Source organism: Pelobates fuscus, chromosome 2, assembly GCF_036172605.1.
Source record: "Pelobates fuscus isolate aPelFus1 chromosome 2, aPelFus1.pri, whole genome shotgun sequence".
Lineage (NCBI taxonomy): Eukaryota > Metazoa > Chordata > Amphibia > Anura > Pelobatidae > Pelobates > Pelobates fuscus.
Genome location: NC_086318.1, coordinates 140,321,123 through 140,339,276, shown reverse-complemented (window position 1 = coordinate 140,339,276; position 18,154 = coordinate 140,321,123). Strand labels below are relative to the sequence as shown.

The 18,154-nt window shown below is 36.6% G+C and overlaps 1 protein-coding gene across 1 annotated transcript in view; it reads right to left on the bottom strand.

Annotated features, from left to right (window-relative positions):
• The window catches only part of LOC134586212 (probable cation-transporting ATPase 13A4), a 63,679-nt gene that overhangs the window by 33,305 nt on the left and 12,220 nt on the right, over window positions 1-18,154 (bottom strand). Inside the window, exons 4-15 of the mRNA XM_063441708.1 lie at window positions 17,298-17,368; window positions 16,969-17,049; window positions 15,368-15,437; window positions 15,030-15,164; window positions 13,931-14,003; window positions 12,209-12,340; window positions 10,997-11,167; window positions 8,631-8,788; window positions 5,112-5,300; window positions 2,618-2,679; window positions 2,206-2,356; window positions 2,009-2,089 (exon numbers count right to left, since the gene is read on the bottom strand). Of these exons, the coding sequence (XP_063297778.1) occupies window positions 2,009-2,089; window positions 2,206-2,356; window positions 2,618-2,679; window positions 5,112-5,300; window positions 8,631-8,788; window positions 10,997-11,167; window positions 12,209-12,340; window positions 13,931-14,003; window positions 15,030-15,164; window positions 15,368-15,437; window positions 16,969-17,049; window positions 17,298-17,368 (1,374 nt within the window). The remainder of the gene's footprint in view (window positions 1-2,008; window positions 2,090-2,205; window positions 2,357-2,617; window positions 2,680-5,111; window positions 5,301-8,630; window positions 8,789-10,996; window positions 11,168-12,208; window positions 12,341-13,930; window positions 14,004-15,029; window positions 15,165-15,367; window positions 15,438-16,968; window positions 17,050-17,297; window positions 17,369-18,154) is intronic.

Sequence of the window (18,154 nt, the reverse complement as noted above, 5' to 3'; positions counted from 1 at the left end):
AACAGCTCCCATTATTTTATGGGAAAAACTTTGCTAATTGATAACACGTGTGTGATCTCACTGATGATAAAGAAATTACTGCAGATTGTCAGTTTTCTTTTGATGTATTCTGACTTTTTGTCTTTTATGTATTCTGACTTTTTGTCTTTTTTCTGACACACTGTTTTATTATGAATGTCATAATATTAAGTGAAATAAAGTATTTCATTTTGGTTTGATTGAGATCCACATATTTTTATGTTTTTATCTTAATTCTAGGGGAATGAGAATGTTTTGATAATATGGAAATGTCTACTACTGTCTAACTAGCCTGTTTATTTGGGACTTTGACTTTTATTGGTTCGGTAGTTGAAACTACCGAACACCAACAACCCCCCTGGCTCATTAGCTTCAAAGAGAACAGTAGATTAAGTGCTCTCCCTGTGTAGCCGCTCTGTGTGCACTATATTTGTAAAGTCGAATGCCACGTGCAGGAGAAAATGGCAGCCATCTTGTTCGTATGAAAGGAGGCAGCGGGACTTGGTCACTGAGTGTCTTGAACTAAAATCAGACACTCGACTTCCTGAACACCGGTCAAACTTTACGAAGACCTTCTTCCTTTTCCAGAACAGCCAGAGGAGCGCTGTTCGGTAGTTTTGCTCCCATGAACTAGAGGAACAAATGCTTCTATGAGGCAGGGGGTACTGTTCGGTTTTAAGACTTTCTGAAATAGACCGACTGCACAACCTAAACTCATGGAACTATTTCTGGGCAGCAGCCTTGTGTGCGGTCAGTCAAATTAAGACATCCATATAATTCCAAAACCCCTGAAATGATCTGGGTGATTTTTGGATATGTTGGTCACCCAGATCAGGGCTATCAGGGGATCTAATATTTTTGGGGATTTTATGTGTTTTGGGGTACTTTTTAAGTTTTATGGAAAATGTGTGTATTTTCTGCCTGGAGATAATTGAGTTATTACAGTATCTGGCTCAATTATCTCCCAGGCAGAGAGGAGGGATTGTATGATGTATAGGGGAGTGTCATACTTTGTAACCTTGTTGTGATTGGTTGTTAACTTTCTTGGAGTCCCCCACAAGGTCCATGTGTGTCAGGATCGGGACAGGGATCCAACACGCAGAGTACAAACAGTAGCCAGATACGTATACCGGACCTTAGAATGGCCGGACTAACGTAAGTAGTACAGTATAGAATGGTCAAAGACAAGCCGAGGTCGAGGGTAACAGAAGACAGGTAAGTGAGAGACAAGCCGAATCAAGGGTAACAGAGATAAGCAGAGTAAGGTAAACAAGCCGGGTCAAAACCAAAAGGGATAATAGAAAACACAAGCACTGAGTGACTAGAACAAGCTAGAACCACGACAGGGCAATGAGCTAATGAAAGAAGCTCTGTTAAATACCCTGTTCAGAGCAGTAACCACGCCTCCAAGGCGTCCTGATTGGTCCTGCAGCCATTGACTGACAGGTTGTTCCGGGGGAGTGTCCTGATGACTACTTCCTGCCTAGATGCTGTAAAAGGCAGTCACTCCCTCGCGGCCGGCCTAGCATGACCGGATAGACCGTGGGGAAGGGAGCCATCAGACCGTCTGGACGGAGGAACAGCTAAGTCTCTACCTCTTTCGAAGGTAGAGACCACAGGTACCCTGACAATGTGGGAGTGCCCCTTGCATGGGGACTTGCATAAAAGCCAGTGTGGCACCATTAAACTTCATTCCTGTTGAACCCTTCATCTAGTCTAGGCTGATGTTTGGGTAACTGTCTACTTGCTGGAGAGAAACTCCTTGGATGCTGCATTCATCTGAGAACCATTCGAAACTACACCCGAACTGCTAGCTATAATCACTCATGCTTCAGCAGTTCGGGAGGAAATAGGTGAACGGGTATCTAAAATAATAGCGTTTGTAACATCTACATATGGCAATTCCTTACATGTGATTTTTTTTTTTTTGTGGATCTTGGATAAAAATTATATTGTGTATGACATTACTATTACTCATTACTATTATTACCATATTTGAATCTGGTCCTGGTCTAACAACCATATTCTGCGAGGAACCTCCATCTGAATCTATACCTGTGTCTTCTATTACCTTGAAGAAAAAACAGAATGACCATTTTCATGATTAGTTTTTTTGTTTGTCTTCTTTTCTTTTCTTTTTACAGTAGCTGCATATAGAGAGGAGGTTAAGAAAAAGGGCCAATTTACCCATTTTGTGGCTTGAAACATTTTTATATCCAAAGGATCTCCTTGCATTATTCCATCCACTATGATCAATGAGTGACAGCTTGTCATGGCTCCAAAGAACTGTCCCCAGGGCAACTCATTCACTTGAGTATAGTCCAGCATTTCTGAGAAACTGAACATTTAATGAATAGAGTATAAAATTGGTTGTCATCAATTATATTAACAGTAGAACTAAAATATATAGAACAATATGCTTATAGGAAGAAAAAAATACTTAAAACTGTTTTGTTAATATGAAATCAACTTCAAAATCAATTTAACTGGTAAATAGTTTAAAAATGTTTTAAAATATTTAAATAGTTAAAAAATGTATTAACACATCAAGCAATTAAAAAATAAAACAAATATTTTTATAATAATTCAAAAGCAATACCATTTTCCTGTTGATGGTATAATACCCATCAGATCAAGGCCATCTTCAGTTAATGTTCCAGTCTATGGATAAAAAAAGAACAAAATAAATAATCATTCAACATTATAAACCAATTTCAAGAAAATTATTTTACCTGAAATGCTAAAATATTTTAAAGAAATTATTGAAGAAAACTATTCTGAAAAACAAATGTGTTCTCATATTTAAAATCTATTGATTGATGTGAGCAAGTTTCTGTACTATGACAGACAGGTTGGAGTGAAATGTGAGTTAAATATTCACATTATTTATAAATGATCTGACTAATGTCTGCAAATCCTCAAATGTACACATGAATGCAGAGGACACAGTAATCTACGTAAGCAAATCCGTTTTACTGCAGCTTGAGGCTGTGCTCCAAGACCAGCTCACAGAGGTAGAAAAGTGGATTGCAAAAAACTGTCAAAATGATCTTTGAAACAGTACCTAAATGACACAAATTACAAAATTCCCATCTATGCATCAAAACAAAATCATATAGCACACTAACCGCTGTCCACTCTTTCAAATACTTGGATATGTTGTTAGACCCCAATCTATCTTTTGGCCTCAACATAGAAAAATTAGCATCTAAACTTTATCCAAAAATAGGTGCCCTGTACAGAAACTGTGACGGACCACCTGGCAAGTGCCTCTGCCAATCGATGCTCCTAGTGCTCACCGAGGAATTCCAGCACTCCGCCAGACATCATAAGCACTGCAGACCCCACTTCCAGCGATGCAGGTGCGCTGTCTCACTGTCCTTCACCCACCCTGGATCCAAGACCGGGATCCAGCTTCCAATGGGCAAACGTCTCTTACTCCCAGAGAGCGTAGCAGGAACAGCTCTTATAAGAGCTAGTGAATATAATTCCTGGGGAATATAGTGATATACCAATCCCCAGGATAGATACAGCCATTTCCCGACACATGAGATGAGACTCTATGTTGAGGGTAAGCAGGAACAGAATTTTAATGGAGGCACACTGGCCTTTTATGCAAGTTTCCCAACAAGGGTGACACCCAGGTGGACCTTGTTGGGCACAGGGACAGATAGTGAATAAACCAATAAAAACAGAGTCATACAGTGAGACACAAACAATAGAATCCCTCCTCTGTGCTCGGGAGATAATTGAATCAGGAACTGTACTAATCAAACCCAATTATCTCCAAGCACAGAAAAACATACAGTTTTATGAAACCCCAAAAAGTACCTGAAAACACATAAAACATCCCCTGATAGCCGCGATCTGGGTGAATAACATATCCAAAAATCACCCAGATCAGTTCAGGGGTTCAGGAATTTCCTGGAAGTCATAGTTTTGACCAACCATGCACATGGTTCTATGCCAAAAAAAGTTCCAGGGAAATCAGTGCTAACAGTCGGCCAAGTTCGGTAGTCTTTTACAGGTTTCCCTGCAGTGCCCATAGTCTGTGGGCAGGAGGCTGGCAAGCAGGCCCCTCCAAGTACAAGTGGCGAGGTTACTTTTGCCACAGAAACAAATCCTGCTAAAGCCCTACAGTAAAGGAAAAGATTGTACAGCAAATGCTGATGCCAATCATTGATTATGGGGATGTAGTATATGCAACTGCACCGCAAATTCACCTTAATAAAGGTAATACATTGCATACCTCGTTCTGCCGATTTGTGCTACAATGTAATTACAGGACCCAACATTGTGACATGCTAAAAGAATTAAACTGTCTGTCGCTGGAATCCAGATGCACCCTTCATCTTTCCAGCCTTGTGTTTAAGAGCTTTTCAGGGAAGCTCCCACCATATCTGAGCAGAATGCTCTCCCTGGCTGTTCCCACCTCCTATAACCTCTGATCCAGTACCAGCACTTTATTTAGTCTACCTCAGTACAAAATGAAAGCAGCTCGATCCTCCTTTTCCTACAGAGCACCGCAATTTTGGAACAACCTCACGCACACTTTCAAATCTTCCCCAATCCTAATGTCCTTTAAGAGATCCCTCTCTACATATCTCAAAACATAATGCACCTGCCATGGTTGGTTATATATTTCCTACCTGTTCTATGTTAAATTTTGTATATATTGTGTATTTATATTGTTTTTGTATTTTATTGTACTCTATTGTATCAATGCAATGTTTTGTGGACCCATGATATACTTGAAAACGAGAGAAATCTCAATGCATTCTTCCTGGTAAAATATTTTATAAATAATAATAATAATAATAATAATAATAATAATAATAATAAACCCCTCTGCACAAGGAAATAACCATTGCAGTGGAGGTAAATCTATGTCATTTTATCTTAATACATTTATTTATTACTATTTTTTATTTATTTTTTTCATTTCAAAGCAATACAATACTAACATGTTTTGATATTGAAAAGGTTAACAGATATCTAATTACTAAACATTTCAGATTTCTGAACTATTCCACTATAGATTTAACTTTACCATAATATTTAGTTTTTAAAATAAAGTTAATAAAATAAATCACCTTATCAAAACAGAAGAGGTTGAGTTGACCACACATATTGATTCTGTCTGGACTGATACAAAATATATTCTTTTTCTTCAGTCTGCTTTGACCATAAAGGATTCCTACTGTTAGAGCAGCTGGTATAATTGGGCAAATAGCAGATGTCAAAAGAACAAGTGATTCCACAATGATTCTCCAAGCTGAAACCTAATGACACAAAATAGTAATGCAAAAAATATGCTTAAAAAATCATCAAGATCATGTCAACCTACATCATCCCCAGTAGCGTGTGTTCTATAAATAGTTAAACGTTCCTCCAGATATATGAATTAAGGCTTCCTCTATATGAATTTAACACTAGCCCTCTCTGTGTTCATTATAGTATTATTCATTATCTGTACCCCGACTGCTTAATTCAGTACAGGGAAATATGAACACGCTACACCTACAGTGCTATTCATTCTTTGTTGCAGCCTTATGCTACATTAGTTTAATTTTTTTTTTTAACCTCACTCATGCTTTGCACACAAAGATTAGGTATTTTCTGCCATCTGCCTCTGTAGACCTCTAAAGATGTGTTAGTATTGATAGGGACTATCGGTAGACAGCCATTTTCAGATCTCTCCAGAGATGTTCAATTGGGTTCAGTTCTGGGCTTTAGCTCAAGGTCATTCACAGATTGGAAGGTAAACCTTCAGCACACTCCTGCTTGTTTGTTGCATTTAGCTTTTCCTCAACCATGACCAGTCTCCCAGTCCCTGCCACTGAAAACACCCCCAAAGCATGATGCTACCATCACCATTGCTTCACCATTTGGATGATATTTCACAGGTGATGAACTGTGCCTGGATTCCAGACATGATGCCTTTAATTGAAGCCAGAGAATTCAATCTTCATTTCTTCATTCATCAGATCAGAGAATCTTGTTACTCACAATCTGAGAGTACTTTTGGTGATTTTTGCAAATTACAAGTGGACTTTCATATAGAGAGTCCCTATTGGGGGGAGTGCTGCAATAATCGTTGTCCTTTCCTATGTTTCTCACATCTCCACACGTGATATCTGGTGTCCAGATAGCATGTGTCCAGAGTGAACTTTGGGTTCTTGGTCACCTCTCTTACCAAGGTCCTTCTCCCCTGATTCCTCAATTTGGCCAGGCTGCTGGCTCTAGGAAGAGTCTTGGCTGTTCCAAATGTCTTCCATTTAAGAAGTATACAAGCCAATCTTGGGAACCTTTAATGCAGCCAAGAATTCTTATAGCCTTCCTGGATCTGTACTGGGACACAATGAAGTCTCAGAGCTCTTCTGACAGTCCCTTTGACCTCATAACTTGGTTTTAGCTCTGAAATGCATTTACAGCTGTGAGACCTTATAGGACAGGTGTGTGCATTTCCAAATCATGCCCACTCCATTGGATTTGCCACAAGCTAACTTCAGTAACAGTATAGAAACATCTCAAAGATATCCCAGAGAAATTGAATGCATCTGAGATATATTTCAAGTTTCATAGCAAAGGGTTTAAATACTTTGAATGCTTATGTCAATTGGTCAAAGTTTTTAAAATTCAATTTTTAAAAAAAACATTTTTTTTATGAGATATTGAGTACAGATTGATATAAAAAATAATGTAAACAGTTTTAGCATAAGCCTGCAACATAAAAATTGAAAAAATGAAGTGATCTGAAAACGTTCTGAATGCACTGTAATTGCAAATCTTTTCCTCACCACATCTTTCTTCTCCTAATTCGTTTCCCTACCATCACTGCTTCTCTCTGTATGCTGTTACATCGTACTAAACTTATTTTAATCCAGGGCATTTTTCCTTCTATTCCCATGTTTCTCCAGATTTATTTACCAGTATGGTTCACTTTCCTACCATCACAAGCTTTTCTAATGTATGTTCCTGCTACATTCTGGCACTTAAATAATATTTTCTAATATGACCCCCTTCTCCCAATATATCCCTTGCTTTTCTCAATTAATTTGTTAGTTTTACATATGCAGTCTAATGCATATTTTTTAATTAGTCAATTCATTAATTCATTCATTTATTCACGGCATGTTTTACTGTCTGTATCTCTGAATCCGTCTTTCAGTATCAGTTCATCACAGTCTATTTCTCAGTATTTCACAGTTTCTCCTTGTCTGTCACATTCTGTAACAAGGACTTGAGTTAAAACAAGACATTTCAGCCCAGATTGGATCATGGTCAGTCTTAATTAGTGCATCATGTACCACCACTCTGCATTCAGTTGATCGTGGCTTTCAAAAGAAGGCTTTCATAATAAAGTTATACTGTTTAATGGCAACTTGTGGCAAGTTTCTGTACTGGTAATAGTAATAGTGGTAATAGTAATAGAATAGCTAAAATAGCGATACATTTTCTATTTCTGTTGAAGCACAAGATTCTTTGTTGGAACAATCCTTTCCTTATTATTATTATTATTTATAAAGTGCCAAAAAAAATCTGCCACATTCTACAACAGGTGGACTAGCAGACAAGTACTTGCAACAAGACAAGTTGGACACACAGGGACAAAGGGTGTTGAGATCCCTGCGCAAATGAGCTTACATTCTAGGGGTAGTGGGGCAACGTGATTCGAGAGGTAAGAGTAGGATGCATCTCATGTTTGGAAAAATGAGATTGCTAGAGGAGTGTATACATTTTTTTAACAGCAGAACAGCAACCATGGTGCAGAATGGAAAGCTGTTAACCGTTTGAAAAGCTTTTCTGAAGAAGTATGTTTTTAATGTTTTTTTTTAAGGAATGGAGACAAAGTGAAATTCTAATGGAGAAAGGAAGGTAGTTCCATAGGAACAGTGCAGTCCTAGAGAAATCGTGAATGTGGGTGTTAGAAGTTAGCAAACAGAAGCTAGATGCAAACCTTCAGCAGAGTGCAGGGTCCTGGATGGAACATTAGTGAGGCTATGCAGGTAGACAGGAGCAGCATTAAGAAGAGATTGATAAGCAAGTACCAGAATTTTAAATTGAGTCCTATATTTTACAGGAATCCAGTGTACGTACTGATAGAGAGGGGAGTCATGGGAGCCTCAGGAAGACAGGAAGATGAGCCTTCCCACATCATTCATTATAAACTGTAGAAGAGCAATCTGGTAATACATAGGATCCATGAGAAGAGAATTGTTAGTGTCAAGGTAGGAGAAAATAGCGGTATGGACTAGCACCTTAGCCACATCCAGTGTTAGATAGGGACGGATACAAGCTATGTTTTTGAGATGAGGCTGGATTTCAAAGTGGCAGGATTTGGCAACTGACTGGACACAAAGGGTAAAGGAGAAGTTGGAGTCAAAGAGGACACCTAGGCAGAGAACCTATGAGGTAGAGCTCATGGTAGTATAATCAAGAAAAAATTGGTAACGTTTTCATACAAGTAAAATAGAGAAAAAAAATTAAAAAGCTAGTAAATCAATAGTAAATACTTTGTTGATGATGTTAAAAGCAGCAGAGAGGTTAAGGAGAATTTGAAGACAGTAGTGACATCTGGGTATTAGAACAGAGTGATAGCATAGGATTACCTTTCTCTGCACAAATATTATCACAGCATAGAGAATACCAACAATGGCGAGGACACCCAGAAACACGAAGAACCACTTGACATCCCTATGCAGCTTGAAGTTTAAAGGTTTGGGGTACAGTATGGATCTTACCATGTCCCCTTTAGTTGTGTTGAAACCTATTTATATAAGAAAGACAGTTTGTGTTTCTCCAGTGACAATCACACCTAATTCATTATTAATACCAACAATTAAATGCTACAGAGAAAAGTAAATTTAGTGCAAATCTCACATATTAAACATATAAGTAGTATAAAGTACATATTGTACTAGTTAACTGAAGTTCTCACCATCAGCTGACATTTGCTTCCACGCACAAATTGGAAATGAAAAACAAATAGCAGCTGGCATCAAAAAGTAGAGCTTAGTTGTATCTACACAATCAATTCTTTGGTTTGTATCTGTTCTTTATTCTAATTATATCTGGCTTTGAATTTTGCTTATATTTCTTTATTTTACTTACACTATTCATTTTGCTCTTTTTAGTGCACATTTATGTGCAAACTATACATCCCATGAGTCAAATACATGATAATAAAATATTTCTCCTGCAAATAATAATAATCTTCTGCATTCATATCTCATGCATTTACTGAATGAACCACATTATGCAACTCACACATTTAGGACAAAACACTTATTTTGTGTATAGATTGCTTTCAAAGAAACCTAAAATGTAATCAGAATTACTTTATTATTTGTTCATCCATTATGAAGTTTGAATGATATATAATAAAACAGCCAGTATTCCAAAGAGAGTGTGAAATAAAATGTAACTTGTATTACTATTATTCGAAAGATCATTACTATTTAAAGTGCAAGTGGATTACATAACTACTAACATTGTTTCAAGTTCTCCTTGGTTTTTATGTTGTTAAGTGAAAATAAATCACACACTACTAAAGCCTTAGTGATCCTAAAAAAGTAGTTGAAAACCGTCATAAGATAATCTGGCCAATAGGTGTCAGCAGTGTTTTCTATTTAGATAGGCATAGAAGGACAGACTGCCTGAAACTATATATAATCTTAATGCTCACCATAAGTACATAATGTCTAAAATGTTCTTTTCTCATATAATTTATCTAGTAAAATTCTTAAAGTACTTAGAAAACAAGATGTTCTGTGTGAGAGAGAAAAAAATGGATTGTCATTTCCCTATATTCGACTGAACTAGATGCATAAAGAAGTTACGTGGGAAAAACTCACAGACTTTAATAGGTCTATTGGCTATATTATGTAGGCAATATTGCATGATACTATTTATCTCATCTACTAAAATGTACTATAAAAAATATACACCTTTATCTTTTATATGGTAATATCAAGCAAGGAGAAGGAAATTAAAACAAGCTGGTCTAAATGTAGCCTATCCAAAAGTGTACGGAAAGTGTGGTCATTACAGGAGATGCAATATGTCATTATTTGTATGTTTTATAAGCACTCTATGTTCACTATTTAGTTTTCCTTTCATTCAACATGAAGTAAGATTGTGAGGAATGTATTTAAATAAACATTCCAAGCATCTTACCCACTACAGTTTAGTGTAGTAATTATGGTATAAGGAGTTCCCTGGTGACGCCCATTGTAAGTAGCCAAACAGTGTTCTGGAGCATTTTAGTTACGAAGAAAGGTTACAGGTTAAGACATTTTTTTAAATTTCTTTAGTTTGGAAAAAACAGCAACAGCGCCTCAAAGGGGATGTGATAACATTATACAAATGTATTCACGGCAAATACAAACCATTACCTGGAAATCTATTCATAAACAGGGCTATACATAGGACACAAGGTCACGCATTTAGGCTTGAAGAAAGGAGAGGAGAAAGGCAAAGAAAAGTTTTGTTTACAGTAAGAGCAAAAACAATATGGAATTCTCTGCCTGAAGAGGTGGTTTTATCAGAGTACATACAGATGTTTAAACTGCAATTGGATAAATACTTGCAAAAACATAACATACAGGGATATCATTTCTAATTATTGGGGTAATAGCTGCTTGATCCAAGGAGACATCTGACTGCTATTTTGGGGTCAAGAAGGATTTTTTTCCTAGTTTGTGGCAAAATTGGAAGCGCTTCAGACTGGGTATTTTGCCTTCTTTTGGATCAACAGCAAAAACATATGCGAGGAAGGCTGAACTTGATGGACGCAAGTCTCTTATGCAACTATGTAGCTATGTAAATGGAGGCTGAAATATTTGCATTAGTACAGAACTGGAGATAAGGCAAGAAGAAGAGACAACATTCTAGAGAGTTAAGCAAAGATCATCATGCAAGCAAAGACAGTGACATTATATTACATAATACACTCTTATAATCTGGACATTCTTACCAGTTCTTAGCACAACAGCTCTTGCAGGTCCCTGAGCAGTTGACTCGGTCCTTATAACCTCTGTTCCACAAAATAATATGTGCCTTTTATAGTCTTCTCCACTGTGCTTTTTCCATGACTGTGTACTATCTCCATGTGGGAGCTGAGTTTTTGTCACAGGAATACATTCACCTTCAAGAATAAATATGCAGTAAGTCTTCTGTAACTGAATATTAATATCCACTCAACAGATTTCACATGTTATTTTACTCAGTAGAGATCTTCACTGGTGCAAATTATTGTTCATTTCATCTCCATTACTTTTTTTTAGGATTGTTCAAGATATGGACATTATCAATTCAGAACGAAATTGCAATTTGTAAAAATGTGAGAAGCTAAATAAACATTTTGCCACTATTATTTTAAAGGGTACGAAATTAGGGTATCATTTGGAATAATTTAGCAGGTTGCTCCCTAATTTGGTATTCTTTAAAAATGGTATTTCTACATAAGAGTACCAAACTAGGGAGCTATCTACTAAACACAGTTGGAAGATCAAAATCAACGAAAGGATAGGATTTCCTAATTTTGATCTTTAAATTGTTTAATAGATAACTGCTTCATTTTCCATACGTACGTAGGAATGCCCATATTAAAGTTACCAAATAAGGGATATAATATCTGCTGAATGGTGCCGTAACTTGGTATATTTAATTGTGGCAATCCCACATATGGGTAACAAATTAGGAAAGTGTTAAGTTCAGTAAATCTCCCCTTAATTTGGTATCCATAAAAATGGCAATCCCACATAAAGGTACCAAATTAGAGTACTGTCTATTAAATAGCTGAAAAGGTAAGATTACGAAAAGCCATTTTGCTTAATTGTGTTATTTAGTTGCTCAGTAGATATGTCCCTGATTTATTATCCTTTTGAAAACAAATGGATCCAAATTAATGTGTTTCGACTCGTTCTGAATCTGTTAATTTTCATTTCATTTTGGTTTGTAAAGAATTTGGAATTTCGTTCTCTTTTGTGTGTTACATATGGTCCATCTAAAATATGATGACTAATTATTTTAGTTTATTTATTAAGAAAAGGCCTTACAAAGAAAATGCTGCTATCAACCATTATGTCTGATGTCTGATAGTAGAGCCATCCTTCTGATCAAGGTTTGCATAGTGCACAGAATGATCAATGGGGTTTAGTTAAATAAATGTCGACATCTTCCCTACCTGTTAACATGCCTTCATTCACAATACAATTCCCATTGATTAATATGGCATCACAGGACATGAAGAAGTTTTTTCCACTTAAAATAATAATGTCTCCTGGAACCAGGTACCGAGATTCTACCTCACTGAAATCTACAAGGAAAATGAAAGATACATTATTGGATTTTGTCTCAGAAAACACAACCATCAATGGTAATCTGTTACCACCATTGCATTTGTACATTAGCATCGACATCTGAAATACAAGAATCTTGGATACCTCATCCTAATGTCTCCAACAACACAGGTAGTATCTAGAAAATCTCTAATGGGATATGCCAAGGCATCCAGTGATTGGTGAAACAGGACACGTAAAATCCTTTAAAGTATGGTAAGAGCTATTCTGAATTTAAAGGAACACTCCACTGGCTAAGAGTGTCACCTGAGGGGTGGGTATGTGCATGTAGCTTTAGTTTTCATTAGAGTTGTATTTAGGCATGATCTAGAGTTACCTTCAAAATAATATTATTTTACACAATTAAAATGTTTTATTTATTGATTCAATTTACAGACATGTTTTAAGGATAAATATATTTGGAGATTATACAGTATTACTTGTCATGTCATGAAATAATATCACAGGTATAGACATTTTATTTTTGTAAAATTCAGGTAAATTGAGATTCGTCTGAGTTCCAATACACTATATGGGCTATTAACGAAACAATCAAATTGGACAATGCACTGAACCATTTTGATTGATTTGTGATTCAAAGTTCTAACCGAGTAACCAAACAATTTTACAGGGCCGTTTAGACCGCCAAATCTAGACATCATGGAAACATGGAATTCAACAATGTCGAAATTTAGCAATTCAGGCCCCAAATTGGCCTGAATTTGGTCTGGATTTCAGCAGGACCAAATGCTACTAGACTGCTGAAAGCCAGACCAAATGCTGCAATCTGGGCTAAGAGGGCTTCAAATCCGGGCCTGGATATTTAATACATCTAAACTATTGCTCTGCTGATCAGCGCCATAATTAAACAGGAAAAAAAAAATACAAAAAACCCTATTATTGTAAGGGAGGTTTTTCAACCACATGGCAGGTGGGATCATATCTACTAGCATGTTAAAACTAGAAGAAGGATGGGCATTCTGTGGGCACCGGATGGGGCACTATAAAATAAGAAATTGGGAATTGCAAATTGCTGTTTACCGTCTGCCCCCACTCATGGTCAGTTATTATAATATTTAGTGGGGAGGACCTACTGTCCCCCCAAGCAACCACCCATGGGTGGCGGGTAGAGGCCCTAACATCAATACTAAAGAGGGAGGACTTAATGCCCTGGCCTCTATCCATTTGCGGTGGGTGGGGTCACTGATTGTTATATTCAAGAAGGGTGTCCCTCTGGTGACAGGTTTCAAATAAACTGAATTAAAATGGTGTCCCTGGGTTAAGCTTATGCGTGCGCTGGGTCATGGCTTATTTTTAATTTCCCTTTGCTCTTTATAAAAGGGTAAGATTGGTTCCAGTGGAAATGCAAGTACTGAAATTAGATGATAGGGATAGAAGGATAATGTAAGGTTGTCTTTTGTAACACGGAGGTCCTCATATATTATAAGAGGGTTCATCAATATTTCTGTGAATTATAACCAGATACAATAAAAATTAAAAAAATAAACACAATGACATTTTTTGGATATCTCTGCAAGAATGTAGAAGTAATTGCATTGCAAACTTACCATTGTCCCTTCGGCATATAGTAACCTTCATGTTATTATGAGCCTTCACCAAATTATGTAGTTTTGATGATTGCTATAAATAATGTAAAATACATGTAATTACACAAATGCCAATGTTCTCCCTGTCAGGGAATTAAAATGCATATATCTAGGCAATATTAGAAATGTAGAATGTATTGTAACATACATGTGCTCCAAGTCTACTTGGTCATGTATCTGTATCTTTCTGTCAGGGAATGATTGTCTATGTCTACCTCATTCTCTCTCTGCATGTTTTTCCATGTGTAACTCTGTATCTCTGTATCTTGAATGTGTTGCCATCTCCATTTTTCACACCTCATATGCACTTTCATCTTTTTATCTCTGACTCTCTCACGCTTTTCGTGTGAAACTGCTTGTTTCTCAATTAGTAGCTGTATGTCTATCTGTCTCACTCTATGACAGACCGCTATCAGCTATCTCTAGCTGTCCCTCTCTGTAGCAAACTGTGCAATACTGTACAATAATCTATATGTACAATAGTGATTCTTCTTAATTTTTTCTTTCAATTCATAAGTCATTATTCTTATATCCCTCCATCGGTAATGCTCTATTTCCTGCTCTTAGTGAGTGAATAGCTATTTATTTTTAATCATCGATACATAATTCATTGACATTGTCTTTCTTTCTGTCTTCCCTCTGTTACTTTTCCCATCACCTTCAATCTGTGAATATATCCTGTGATTGCTTCCTTTATTTTTCTCCCTCTGCATTTATTTCTCTTTTCCCACCCTTAAGCTATGGCTATTTCCATTCTTCCTTCTTCCTTTCCAAGTCCCAATTTGTGGGTGTTTTCTGCAGATGTTCACTCAATCCATAATTGTACCTATCCTGACTGGCATTATATTTTGTTTAATCTATTTTACATAAATAGAATACACTTTATGCATTCATTAATCTAGTGTTTTGCCAAATCTAAGAGCAATCTAATACTTGGCATACATTTCAATAATTGTATTATATATTTGTATATTTGTATAGCAAACCCTATGGATATTTTGACCTAAGCCAAAGGAAAATAATATCAAAGTTAAAGCTTTGGAAAACATAAATAGTGTACCTGTCGGAGTTCCATAAGAGATAAGGTTATTGTACAGATACAGAGCAGTAAAATTGCAATGGCATATCCCAGGTAACCTTCTGCCAACCACAGTACGACAGTGAAGAACTGATATACGTAAAATAGATTTAAAACCTGCACATGTAAAGAAAAGGACAAAGTGTTAACATCATTACATCATTACTATTACTTGTGTATCATTACTATTACTTGTGTATCATTAGTCATCCATTAACAAGTTACCATTCTTAAACATAAACTGAAAAGTAAGGATATAATAAAGGCCATTTTAAATAGTGTATAACACAGTATCCAAAAGTATAATAAAGTAAATGCACCTTATTTATGAGAAGTTTCCAAAGTGGGGCAACCTCAACTTCAATGGTGTTTTGACCACATATTAATCTCCTAAAACAGACAGCAAATATATTTATTTCATGTAAATGATCACGATACATCAAATATTAATTATTTTATTTTATTTTATTTATTACTGGTATTTATTAAGCTCCTATATATTTTGCAGTGCTGTACAATTAGGGGAGAACATACAATATACAAAGACAAATACAAAAGGTAGAGAGGGCCCTGCCCATAAGCTGAGATCTAGCCATTGAAGCTCTTTTATACAAAGTGCTTAGCTAGATAGCCCGTGAGCTTACAATCTAATCGATATCATATCAGTATTTGAGACAAGAGGTAGCAAGGGGGGATTTGAAAGTGATGGCTAGAAAAGTTAACACGGAGTTGCAGCTATTGGTAAAATGTAAAGGGATGAGGAGGTAACTGAGTGAGACTCGCAAACAGCTAGAGGAGCATGCTATATATTAGGAGGAACCTGGATGGGCAGGAGGAGGGGAGAGTGGGTGGATAGTGCTGAGAAAAAATGGAGAGATTCAGTATTGTTGATTCTGGGAGTGTGAGGTGAGGTCTAACTAACAGAGATGGAGATGGAACAGTTATATGAAGGTATTTACAGCCAGGATGAGCAAAGGAAAGAGCGAGGGGATGGGGGGAGGGGGGGAGGGGCTTTATAAATATAACGTTTAATATTATTACACCCACTCTCAGCATAACTGATGTGACATTTACCATATAACAGTGTTATATCAAACTGCTTCAGGGACAGCCACTCACCTGCGACTTGTCCCTCCCGCTGCAGGGCTTCAGTCAAAGCTGAGTCAACAACACTGGCCATGTCACGGCCGCACCCTTGGTGTCCTGCTGCTGAGATGAATTAATCAATGAATGCCCCAGTGCTGAGGTGATAAAGGATTAGGGAAACCACTGTCTTTTTGGCCACTCACAATACAACTCTTGGTGTGGGAACAAATAAGTTAACTTCTGGTTTAGTGGTGACCTCGGGATACCCACATGTATTTTGTTTTATTTACTTATGCATTTATAACACTCTAATGAGACAGATACATGTGGAAGGGTTTAGTAAAATGCAACTCTTTGTCTCATTAGAGATTTTGCTTTAGGCTCAAAGCAGCAAGGTGTATTGTTAGTGTAGGACTCATGCAAGAGGTTTTGCGTTGACGTGGCAGGTGAGTTTATCCTTCAATGGCCATTGGCTTGATACTAAAAACCTTGACTTATTAAAATGTGCATGGGGATTTGGCATAGTTCACAAGTAACCGTTATTTATTTATTTATTTATTTTAACCCTTTGCCTACTCCCAGTGCTGATCGGATGAAGATTTTCAAATCGGTTGTCATGTAGTAATGGTGGGCAGTCAACCAGCATTTGGATTTTCTTCATTCTTTGTGGATAGTATGAAATTTTGCTAAATATAAGCACCCATCACGCATAGATATTTTTATGATATTTTGCAAAATTGAAACACCTACTGAAACATTTGTAACTATGTATTTATGAAAAGACCCATGTGTCCTCCAGGACTGAAGAAGAATGAAAGCTTTTCACAAGATGTACCTGATATCTTGCTCCTCTTTTGTCAGGCCACTTCCATAGATGGAATGAACATCAAAGCAAGTATATTCATCCTCCAAAGTTCTGGAATTAACCAAATCAAAGACAAAAACAAATTTAATGGAATATCACTGTGCGTTCACTGACCTGACAAAATACGACCTTTTTCCGTTCATATAATTATTACTCTAATTTTACTTTACTGAGATTGTCACTGGATTTTAAGTAACACACGCTTTGTGTATTAGAGTTTTCAACAAACAAAAGAGTATGCATAATACGAATATATAACATTTTTTTTTTGCACTTTTTGTGCAAATTCAGATACTCACCCAATTTTCTGAAACTCTTTCTTAAAGTTGTCCCAGACATATCGGATTTTTTGCACTCGGATGTATTTTACCTATATATGAAAATGTATATATTATAGAATGATATATATTTATTGTAACATGTTCAATTTCAGTTTCATATATTTAACAAATCCTTCATCAAAATGTTATTGACAATTGAGTTTAAAACTATACAAGTCATCTATGAATAAAGAAATGCAGAAACAATTACTTAAGGCATACCTATGATGAAACAAATGAGATATTAGCAGCTAACATATACTGTAAGTAAAGGTGTAATTGTCTTGGTGGGATCCTCATTGTTGACACAGACAAGATAATTGTGTCTTAAACCAAATGGAAACCTTTCTCTGAAAATGTTGCTATTAGGGTTACTGGTGCTTTGCTACCTTCTAAGCTGAAAAAGTATGACACAGGCTAGAATAAACTGGACATTTCGGACAAGGTTTGGGGAGTAAGGACTAGGCTATCTGAAATGGCTAAATACCCAATAAGTACTCTAAATGTACAGTGTAATACAATGCAGGTGCAGCTCTATGTAGTTCTATGCAGTTCTGAAACTCTGTGCAGTTCTCACAAACCACCTATAGGCAATAAATAATAAAAACAGTAAAGTGCACACAGTGCTTGAAGTGAGTATTATCACCAACATACTTAAAAGACTCTCCTTCAGTATTCTGGAGGTGCTGGAAAGCAATATATTTTATCAAATAATGAACAAAAAAAAAAACATCAACTGTGCATTCCATAGTACAGTGAGAGTAGTTTTCACGCGAATCACTCAAATGTTATAGAGCCAAGACTAGGCTCTGTATAACCAGCTGCAAGGTGAAGAC